The 12,183-nt window shown below is 39.3% G+C and overlaps 1 protein-coding gene across 23 annotated transcripts in view; it reads right to left on the bottom strand.

Annotated features, from left to right (window-relative positions):
• The window catches only part of ROBO2 (roundabout guidance receptor 2), a 794,080-nt gene extending 782,125 nt beyond the window's left edge, over positions 1 to 11,955 (bottom strand). For all 23 annotated transcript variants that reach the window (XM_083611373.1, XM_083611378.1, XM_083611374.1 and 20 more), the window contains exon 1: positions 11,814 to 11,955. In XM_083611373.1, the coding sequence (XP_083467499.1) occupies positions 11,814 to 11,940 (127 nt within the window). In that variant the 5' untranslated portion in view covers positions 11,941 to 11,955. The remainder of the gene's footprint in view (positions 1 to 11,813) is intronic.
• Positions 11,956 to 12,183: the final 228 nt, after the last annotated feature.

Below are 12,183 nucleotides of genomic sequence, written 5' to 3'. Positions count from 1 at the left end.
CTTCTAGACCAGAGTACTGTATGGTGTTATTCAGCATATTTTAATACTGCTAATCACAGGACAATCACCTCCAGTGGTTTTATATTGCTATTAAACAATAGCAGTGATAAAATGAAAGGTTATGGAACTTCTTAGGATAACTTCAATGGAATTGGAAATAAAAATAATTTTAAACCACTTAATACTGTGGGACTAACAAGACAAGAAAGACAGGAACTGGCTCTAGATTCAGGTAGGATGCCGTGTTGGTCTGACGCAGTCGAAATAAATAAATAAAAATAAAAATTTTGTCCAGTAGCACCTTAGAGACCATCTAAGTTCAATACGCTATCCTGTTTAAAAACATCTCCACAACTTGCTCAGTACCAATAACTAATTCACTGAGAACTAGTCCATTCAACTTATTCAAAGTTGCTGTAGTATCAAAATCAGGCTAGAAGCCTAAACGTCTGACTTACACAGGAATGCCTGCTGCTGAGCTGGAACCATACTATTTACCTAACACTGGCAAGTTGGGCAGAATCAAATACCTTGGTTTGCAGGTACAGAAATTTATTTATTTACTTTATAAATAAATAAATAAATAAATAAATAGTGGCATAGTTCTATGGTTTTCTGATGTTTGTATTTTTATGTTTTTACCTGTCATTCTATTATGTTGATTTTACTATGTACACCCATTTAATGTTTATCTTTTTCTTTGAATTACCAGCATTGAAATTTGTATACAAAATAAATAAAGTTTGAAATTATTTAACCAGGCTTTAACCAATATTTTTCCCCTTCAGAAAGGCACAATCCAGATCCAAGACCTGCTGAGACAAAGTGAGTTTGAGGCAGATATTGGGTTGGCCCAGCTCACCTGGGGCTTTCCCTCAACCTATCTGAGCCTGGACAATGCTGGCTCAGAAGGCAGTTGCCTCTCTCCAGTTTGGAATGGAATGGTTTGTGACCCATTTGAAGCAAAATCAGTCAAAATGCTTTTTTAGGAAAGGAAAGGAAAAGAAAAGCCACTACAAAATGTTTTCCACTGAAACTGCAGAAAGATACCAACATATATTCCTTCAGATGAGCGGAACTGAGATGCAATAAGGCATTTTGCAACAGGAACAATTCCACTAAACATCACTGAGTACAAACAATGGCAGTGGAGAATAATATTTTCCCTGCCATCAAAAGCACCATGGTAGTATAGTTCTTCAAATGGACTCTTTATGGAATCTATATGTAGGTTAATTCAGCACACTTTTTCTATCACCTGGAGAGTGCTCTAACCCCCACAGCCAAGAATTTCACTAGTGCTGCAAATTAAAAGCAATTGTCAGCATGTTGTTGGATTGCACAAAGGACAGTTATTGAATCATGGTTAACATACCACTGCTGGCCTTTCAGCTTTGAGGATGTGATCCATAGTACTTCCCAACTGGTGCCTGCCAGGCAAGGGGATAGTCTATATGGTGTATCATTGGTCTTTAAATCATAAGAGTAATTATAGATAATAATCTGCACTCAGAGAAAGTATTGGAACAAAACTTAACTTCATCCAGTAGAAAAATACTTTCTCCATCAAATGAAGAATCCTTCCTTTGAAAGAAGTGATCTATTGGATCCACCCCAAAGTATCTGGGGTTCAGCACAAATCCCCTTCCAAGCTCTTAGAGTGCTCAGAAGGATGGCTTAAGGTGGAAATGCATTTGAGGACGTTGGGTTGAAAAAAATAAAAGAAATAAAAATAAAAGAAATAAAAGAAAATCCCTAAGATCTAGGGACCTAGACAACTAGAGTGTGGGAAGCACTTGGCCTGGGCTTGAGTTGCGTTTGCTTCATGTTGCGTTTTTTCTGGTTATGAATGCGGCAAATCCAGAAGCGTGCAGGAGCGATCTGCACACTTCGTGCATGCACAGGAGTGCTCTATCGCAGCACGTGCATGCGCAACAACCCCCACCAAACAACCCCAAAACAACAACAACAACAACCCTTTATCTGCCTTTCATTAAGTCCCTTATTCAATCTAAGGAGCCTTTATAAACCCTTTATAAACCCTTAGTTTCATATTACTCAAATGCCTGTATTTATCTTTGTCCTTAAAGCGTGGGTGGTCAAGAAAATGAAGCAGAAGCTGGTGGAACCAGAACTCAGCCACTTTTTTATCATGCAGAAATGGTCACACTTAAAAAGGTGTTTTGAACAAATTAGTGTACTTGTGAGGAGTTCCCCCTGAGTGGAATAGCTCTTACAGAGCAGGTCTGGTGCTTTAACTAGCGTGTTTAGAGGGTTAATGATGATACACTGATGCTATCAGTAAAAATGCAGTGTGTCTCTGCAGGAATCTAATTTACACAAGCTAGGGACCTGAGTAAAGCAGGCCTCCTGCTGCAGACCTTTGCCTTCCAACAAGTGAAGGGCAGTGGAGATAGGCGATGGGGATGTGACAGAGAAGGCAGCTACCATATTTCTACTCAAACCTCACATCGTTATAATTGTGTGGGGCTTTAAATGCATGCATAAGGATATGCTGACAGGATAGAATGGATTATAAAGTGAACAGACAAGCGTCATGTTAGTTCCAGAAAGACAAAGTCCATTTGTCCTCTTCTGCTGTGTGACATTCACTTTTTACAAAAATCACCACTGTTATGAAGGAGAACCACTCTTTGCTTTCATGTGTTAGTACATTTAAATTCTCACAAATGCCACACTGAATCCCATTGTCAACTGACAACCACTGAAGCCAAGATTGAAAAAGAAGAAGCCTGGAAGTTCAGTCAAATGCTCCAATTTAAAGCTAGCCATCAGAAACCCTATTCAATACAAATCCAGGTCCTACAAACCTTCCTAATTAGTGATTCATATGCATTCCATATTGTGAAATCATTTACACTTCCAGATTACTCTGAACAAAAACTCATGTATAAACCTTCAAAAATCTTGATTACTTGCACGTTGAGCTTTTGAGGCTTTTGCACACAGCATATTTACTAAAGTTTCTGCAAACACACGCCATAACTTTCCAAATTATAATTCTGAATTCAAAGCTTATAGGGTCAAAGCTCATTACCATTAAGCAGGAAGAATTAGCCTCTTGGTCACATCTTCCTCAAGTGTACATAGAAAAGGATTCAGAATTTAATCAGACAATCAGAAAAGGAAGCATATTCAAACACAGAACTATAATAAAAGAAATCTTTAAAAAGAAAATTTAGCCAATTAGAATAACCTGATTTTGAGACATGCTTAGCAAATTAATTTCTACATAAAGGCAATCAAAAGTGGCAGTAACTCTGTGTCTCAAGCATTCAGACCTCAAATAAGTCTTCAGAGTAAGGTGGCTTTGCACAAATATTCATTACCACAGTGAAGTCAGCTGATTTGGGATGTCTGAGCTTTCCCTACCACAGACAATCTATAACTACATATTGAAAAGCCACAGAGCTGCTTTTTGCTAGCATGTTGCTTTAAATGTTTCACAGTAAAAATAAAAAAAATCACACATCTCTCCCCTCCGCCCACCCCCCAAACTCAGTGTTGTAAATTCATATGCTAAATTACATAGGCATAGTAAAGATTACTCTTTTATTTTGCAAATAATATCATTCTTCACAAAATATCATTCTCTGCTAAAACCTAGCACAGCTTCAACACAAACCACTGTATTTTGCATGGCTGAAAGCATATGCAACATATACATCTTTTTCCATTTTAACATTGTGGCTACATTCAGACATATTTTGGAAATGAGCCAAGCAATCTCTCCTCATGTGTGGCTTAGTAAAAACTTGCTAACATAATCCAACTATAGTCTGTCTTAACTGACAAGATATGGTTTGAATGAGCAAATAAAAGCTGGAAAACATACCAGGATTAAACTGTGGTTGCTATCTGGGGTGTGAGGGCTTGCTGAAACCACAGAATGACAAACTATGGTTGGATTAACCCAGGAAGTCATTTATTAGGCAACATTAGTTAGTAAGGAGGATATAAACACACAACTAGTTTCTAGTTTGGAGGAACAGAACCATGGAATCTGAATGCTACCAGTAACATCCTAGTTTCTCCTTTCAGACATTCTGCGCTCAGACCCTTCAGCACACTTTTATTCACCAATCACTCATTTTCCACCATGGTGCTAAATATAGTCCAAATGCCTTCAAAAAATGTAAGAATACTTTTGCCTGCATGTTTGCATAGCAGAACTTAAATTTGTAAAACTTGTAAAATGTGATTCCCATGGCTTGAGATTTATTTTACAGGTTTATGGGGGAGGTGGAATCCATCAGAATTTGCTTGTAGTCTGATGCTGTATTCTAGCAATTTTTAAAGTTTTCATCTTGAACTAGGAATAGTGTCTCCCAGATCTTCCCATTGTTTCTTTATTTAGACCAGACATGGGCAAATTTGGCCCTCCAGATGTTTTGGGACTACAATTCTCATCATACCTGACCACTGGTCCTGTTAGCTAGGGATGATGGGAGTTGCAGTCCCAAAAGAGCTGGAGGGCCAAGTTTGGCCATGCCTGATTTAGATGTTTCTTGAGTCATTACTTTGGCAGCTCCTCTGCTATGGATTTAGTGAGAACAACACAATTTCCTGCCCGCTTATCATGGCATGCTTGTTGTTGTTTGGTAGTTTAGTCGTGTCTGACTCTTCATGACCCCATGGGCCAGAGCACGCCAGGAACTCCTGTCTTCCACTCCCTCCCGGAGTTTGGTCAAACTCATGTTAGCAGCTTTGAGAACACTGTCCAACCATCTCGTCCTTGTGCCCTCAATCTTTCCCAACATCAGGTTCTTTTCCAGACAGCTCATACAAAGTATCTACAGCAAGTGTGGAAACCTTTGGCCTTCCAGATGTTGCTGATATATCCCATAATCTGGGGCCATGCTTCCTAGGACTGGCAGTAGCTGTAGTTCATGAAGTATTTGGAGGACCAAAATTCCCCATACCTGATCTACAGAAACTGTCTGAAAGATGCATAATACTTAGAAAAAGCATTTTATAATGGGCTTGTGGGTAAAAAGATTTGCATGGCATTCGGAAGAGTAATGATGGAATAACAAAAAGGTTAGCATTACTAACGATTTGTTTCTCTTTTTTTAAAAAAATGGTTTTAAAGATTAAACCATGAAACCAAAGTTTCACTCCCTTCTTCCGAAGAATTCCTAGAGGTGTTTACAAATGGCTTTTAAAATGTGGTCCTTGAATATTTATCAGAAAATTCTTTGAGTTGTTAAGAGTCTAAAATCAATGGTATTTAGCAGTTAATGTAACTGCCTTTTAAAAAATTACTAAAACGGGGAAAGCCAAAATACCCACATAGCTTTCTTAGGCACCTCAATATGTATGTGGGGCAGTTCATCATTTGGAATATTATGATTATTTATTTATTTATTTTATTCCTATATCGCCCTATATCTGAAGGTCTCAGGGCGGTTCACATTAAAAATCACTTACGTAAAATCAAAACGAAAACCAGATCCCCCCCCCCAAAAAAGAGCCAGCATTTTAATATCTCTGAATATCTGATCTCTTAGAACATTTAACAGGCAATTTCCATGGGTTCATTCTATTTGTAGTGCTAATTAAGAAACTTTGGTTTTGCCTGCTGATTCTCTAATGTTGACAATACTTCACAACTGTTCCAAAGCTTCTTTCCTCACATCTATTTTCCCATAATGAATTTGCTCAGCTTCTAATTTAAGAATTTTCTCTTCAGAATTACAAATCTACTTTCTGACAAGTAATTTTTGGGGATGTGTGGGGTTTTTTTAACAGCAACCACTGCAAGCAAATACAATGAGGAATTCAAATGAAGGTGGCATTGCAGATAAGATAATGGACAACAGACACTGGGACCTATGAATTGTACTGCATTGTAAAGGGCAACTTTCTATACCCAGAAAGAAAAACCAATGGAAAGAATGGACAGGATCAAAAATGGGAATCAAGGCCACACAATCCTAGATATACTTTGGTATAGAAGAGGTTGGGTTCCAGCTGGAGGAGTTGTACTAAAAGGAGCCAAGAAAAGAGTAAAAATGTAAGCACTGTTAACTGGAAAAGCAGTTTGCCCATCAGTTGCTGTATAAACTTTACACAAATATTGCAACTTGGACAAATGGTGCTCCTTTAACTCACACATGTACCGAAAACTGTGGCCCAAGTTTTTTTTACTGCAGATATATTATGGATAACTATCTGGTGATAAACCAGTAGCAGGCATGATTTTCTCTGATAAATAATAATGATGCTTCCTGATATGAAGCTCTCTCTTTAAAATAAGTCATGCTAACTACACATCAATTCTGATGAATAGCATTGTGGCCTTTGTGGAAGTAAACTGCTACTTTTTCACAGGGTAACTATTAGTACAGCAACATTTCTCTTTTAAATGTCTAATGACTTGCTGGATTTCCACCTGGATTTGTAGGTGGAAAAAATTATAGATGGAAAGAAGTTGTAATGTTCCTAGCCACTGTTTAGTACCTGACAAATCTTCCTGGTGCAATCTGTACCTTCGAATTTTTGAAGCCTTGGATAATGTATAGGAAGCCTACGCAATATACTTGTGTGGAGGCTGAGGGTGGAGTCAGCAGGAACAACTTCAGTTTTCCCTCTAACAAATTATTAATTGTGTATGCTGAACAAAAGTAAAGACTACCACTTTCCTCAGTAATACCTACCTGATATTCTCAATGGCCTACTAGTTGTCAATAGATGCCCAATTTTCTCAGGGCATTTGGCCAATTTGGCTTTCACATCTTCTGTTTATATACATGTAAATCCACTGTATCCATTTCCAACCCACATCAAATCTTTATGTGCATATTGAGAAAAGATTTGACAATATGAAAGAAGTAGATGTGATTTCCATAGATTATTATGATGAATCTCAAGATCAGATATACCTAGCAGTGTACTTAAAAGATGCAGGGCACAAGCCCTGAATTAATTAGCACTCCATTCTAGATCACCCTAAATGCTTTTCACTTCATTTATCTCAATCAATTTCCCAAGAGATCCTGTTCCAAATAAATTCACTTTTCTCTTTAATTGCCCCCATTTATTACTTTCCAGGTGACCTCTAAATAAAATAATAAATAAATAATCAATCAATCAATCAATCAATCAATTTTTCTAATAGCCTACCTGGAATCCAAAAGGACATCACAGTTCTATTTCCCTTGAATTCACCACCTACCCAGAAACACCCAGGGCACTCAGAAAAAAGATTTGGGGCCAATACACAACATCCTTGGATATGTCCGCTACATAACTGAATATTCATACATATAATTTAAGAAGGAACAGTTTGAATTCTTTACAACTGCAGCATCCAGACAATGTTCAGGGCAACTGCTTTGTAAACGTAGTGAACAGTTACTACGTTCAAGGTCCTTAAGATGTTGCACAATAGGCACACTGGTGATTTTGTAGAAGGTATTTATTATCACAGTTCATATCCATTGTGTTTAAAGGCCCTTTCCAACATTATCTTAGCAAGAGGGGAGATGCTGCAGTGTGGTTCCTTCCCCATCACCTGGCTCCTTCAGCACTATTTATTTTTTTAAATATTTATAAACCAGGCTCTCACAGGAAATACAGCAAAGTGGTACACAACAGAAAAATGTAATCTAACGACAATAGCATTGGTTAAAAGCATTAGTAACATGTTGATAAAAAATGGTTGGTTCACAAAAACAATCCAGTTCAACAGAGGCCTGTCTGAACTGTCTAGGGTATTGTTTTTGTTTTTAAAAAGCACCTAAAAGAAAGCGGGGATGTTTCCTTCCAGACACAAGGCTTGCAACACTAAAGACTCAGGCCCTAGTAAAGGTGAACTGAACCTCTGGGGCATGGGGGAACCATGAAAATGATTTCCACTTGCACATATGGACTTCTTCCCCTTCTCCACACTTGCCCCATGCACTCTCCAAATATAAGCATGTGTACAGGGTGTGCCAGGTGTGCCCAGACACACATTAATGTCTTTTTAAAATGTGGCTTTGTGAGTCCCTGACCTTTTTTCAGCTGTAGTAGAGTACTAGCTACACCATCGCAACCAGGTTGCTTCTCTGTGTCTTCCAATGAGATGTGTCCAACAACCTCAAGCAGGTTATGGTGCCCACCTCCATCCAAGCCATGAGTGCTAGCACAGTGAAGAGGCTGTAGGAGGATGGGATAGATGTTCCTGCAATGGTGGGAGTGTGTTTTAGTTTGTTTGCAAAGAGCCTACTGCTTGCCACCTTTTGCGGAGAGAGATCTGTGATGGTGAGGGAATGCTTTTGTGGTGTGCAAACATGGGGGCCCTGCATTGTTGCAAAACCTCAGGCAACAGCATGAGCCCTCCAAGTGGGGCCAAGGTAATTTCCCCATAGCACTGTCATCTCCTCTTCCACAAAGACAAATTCCCTGGCTTCACACACTGAGGAAGTGTGCTATGCACATCTATGTCCCCAAATCTGCTCCATGGGGTTGTAAGAACTCCTAGATTTGGGGAAGCACAGGAAGAGGAGAGTGGGGGAAGTCCTGCTGACAAGTGAAAATCCTTGCACTAATGGGATGGTTACTTAGTGCTGCATTGAATACAAGCCTTTGGGCCCATGTTGTTTAGGGCCCAAAGTACCTTAGAAGCCAGGTGATTTGGCAGCACCGGTGGCTCCTTTCAGAGCCAGAACTCCCTATCCTACAATAAAGGTAAAGGTAAAGGACCCCTGATAGTTAAGTTCAGTCGCAGATGACTCTGGGGTTGCGGCACTCATCTCGCTTTACAGGCAGGGGGAGCCGACCTTTGTCCGCAGACAGTTTTTCCGGGTCATGTGGCCAGCATGACTAAGCTGCTTCTGGTGCAATGGAACACCAAAACCAGAGCAGCGCACAGAAATGCTGTTTACCTTCCCGCCAGAGTGGTACCTATTTATCTACTTGCACTTTTGGGCGTGCTTTCGAACTGCTAGGTTGGCAGGAGCAGGGACCGAGCAATGGGAGCTCACCCCATCATGGGGATTCGAACCGCTGACCTTCTGAACAGCAAGCCCAAGAGGCTCAGTAGCTTAGACCACAGCGCTACCCGCGTCCTTATCCTACAATATAGGACAATAGTTATGTGTGAAGGAATCCTTTTATGGTCTGTTCCCAGGTGCCCTGGACCTTCTAACATTACTGGAAAGATGTGGAGGAAACACATGCTGCAGCAGCAGATCCTTATTCATCAAGCCAGACTTCAAATAAAACAATATTTTATCATACCTATATTGTTTTGTGCAAGTGTAATTCTTCCGGTACTAACTGCGGGAAAGAACTATTAGAAGAACTAAGGCAGCTCTTTCAACAACAGTAACTGACAACAAAATGTTGAGCATTCAGAACAGTTGCTACTTACCATGTATTCAGAACAAGAAACAAACTATGAGTAGTAAACATGTTGTCCCCTGATACTACTGGAAAAATCAGTACCTTGTTGGGAGATAGAGAACCAACAACAAAACCACAGATAAGATGTGAGCCAACAAAGAAAAAGCCTGACAGGTTCTTTGTCACCTGTGGAACTTTCAGTATCTGAACATGTTTGTGCAAGTACAAATGTTTACAAAACCCATGTGCTCATGGTTTTTCCAGATTTCTAGAGCCAAAGTGGAAGTGGGGGAGAATATAGTGAAATATATTTCCCAAACGGATATGTCAGTTTTGAATATCCTTTCTTCCCTCTTCTCTATCCTGTCTAATGAATCTAATGTAATCTGTTCCGTCATTGCATTCCCTCTGTATAGGGTCCATATAACTTCTGAAAACTGTACAGTACACGTTTGTTACCAAATGTTTGTATAGCCAAAGCAAAGCACTTCAGTTTCATACCTAAGGATCCGTTCATGCACAAGTACTCTGCTTATGGCAGCCTTTTATTTCCCTATCCTCATCTCAGCTTCTCCTACTAATGAGATACAAGGCATTTATCCAATGCCTAACTTGCCATTGTCAGATATTGCCAGAAACATCCACAAAATACCTTGAGTGGTAACTTGTGAAATTGGAAACTTTATTCACAGCAAAACAGTCAGTTGACCTTTTGCACACAATCAAGAAACAACTAATAAGGACACAAGCTTTTATAAACCAAGCAGGGATGTGCACTCTGCTTTCCACCTTGCCACAACCATCAAGGGGCAACTTAGGCATTTCTGCTCATTTATCAACCATATCATTATTGAGTGACCATGAGAGAAAGTCTGTTTCATGTAGTGGAGGTGATGTGATGATGTGCCTGTGTGGAGAAACCTATAGCTACCAGAGAAGGCAGGGATCTTATCTATTAAGCTAACATGATTAGTTTGCAAATTCACTGTAGGCCTTTGTCACAACTCAGCTTCACACCATCTGCATTTCATGAACCACATTCCCTGCCTCCGTTGACACTGGCAGGCAGGAAGTACAGCAAGTTCTTCTGCACGGGTATCAAGTACACATAAGAAGAAAAATAAAACATGTCATAAGCAAGCCAGTCATGTTCACCTGCCACAACTTTCAATGAAATAAAGCAAAAGCAAAAGAAGACAGATTCATAATCTGTTGGCTACCTTGTGCTTTACACATTTCAGGCTAATTTCCTGCTGGAACTTTTCCCTTGAAGATACAGCACGTGGATGGTTTGTAAAGTCTTTCATGCAATGAGAGATGGGGGGGGGGAGGGAGGGATGGGATGAGAGTCTCCTGCTGAGATGTTGTGATGAATTATTAAAACTTCTTCTTAATGTTGATGTTACTCTTTAACCTCAGATCACAACACTGACAGTATAAAAAAACCAGAAAGTGCTATTGAAGCAGTGATCAACTGGAGAGGTGCACAAGTCCTGGGGTGTTTCCAGTCAACAATATCAAGAAACATCTGGGGTGAAAGAGAAGGCGAATACTGTCTAGCATCTGCTACAACCACTTTTTCCCCCAAATCATTGATATTCATTTACTATTTGATTATCAACTATTTTTATTCCATGTTTTCCCATAGATATCAATTTATTACTTTCCAGAAGCAAAACAAAGCAAACTTTAGCAAAATTAATATTTCGTGAACTGTAACAGCACAAATAGCGCACATATCCTCCTGAGTTTATGAGCGTGGAAAGAAATAGATTGCAGCCTTCAAAAGCTGTAAGAGGTGTTTTTTTTTTCTTAGCACAATAAAATAAATTCAATAAAGTTAATGCAATTATTCATTATTAACACATCAACACTGATACATTCAGCCAGTCCATTAGTGATGCTGGCACTGCATTTCCGTAACAGTCATGTTCTGAAAAAATGTCTGCCCAACAATTTCATAATGTGTACTAATAATGTGTACATTGAACAGAATAAAGTACCTATATATATAAAACAGGTGAATCTCGGGAGCCTACAGTGCCTTTACAGGCAACATAGACACAAGCATCTGTACCCCCTCTCCCTTCCCCCTCTCCCATATCCATTCTGAAACAAGCAAACAATGCTATCACAATCACAAGTACACCAATTTCTAAATCACCTGTTTAGAATATGTACATGGCAAAAGCTTTATCCAGATATGCCAAGATCTCTTATGCATTCATGCTTATTTAAGTCCATACTTCCCTTTTGGAAGGAAAGGCTTTACACAGGAAAATGTACAAGCAACACATTAGATTCAATTCTATATTCCATTCAGAATTTATCTGAAATCTAGACACTAATTAAAACCTCAACCATTTCAAAAAAATATATTTATTAACAAGAAATCAAATATGAGCCCTGTTTGCTTTTCAGGGTTTCCGATTGACATTCCTTATAAAACTTTTATCACTTACCACCCTTCCAGTGTTTGCCTGATTTAGTCCTACTTAGCTTGCTTAGAGTTGGTCCAGAGAAGAGCAGCATCAAAATAAAAAGAAGTTCAAGCATTGTAATTTCCCTCTGTCTCTCTGATGATAACATTTCCGCAAGTTATTTTCCACAGGTCTTCTCTCCCCCCACCCCTTACATCTTTCTCCTCACTTTCTCCATTCAGTCTTTGCTTGGAAAGGAGTCATTAATCATTGAAAAATCAGTACACGGAGCGGCTTTGCCATTCTGAAGTAATATCTAGTGAAGTAGCCCTGAGGAACGCCACATCTCTCTGTGATCCAGCTTTTCCCACACACAACATGCAGCTAGTGCTGCTGCTGCTGCTGCTGTTGC

This window comes from Podarcis filfolensis, assembly GCF_964270895.1.
Source record: "Podarcis filfolensis genome assembly, chromosome: 4".
Classification (NCBI taxonomy): Eukaryota; Metazoa; Chordata; class Lepidosauria; order Squamata; family Lacertidae; genus Podarcis; species Podarcis filfolensis.
Note: the sequence above shows the minus strand (reverse complement) of the source record. Positions and strands in the feature narration are given on the sequence as shown.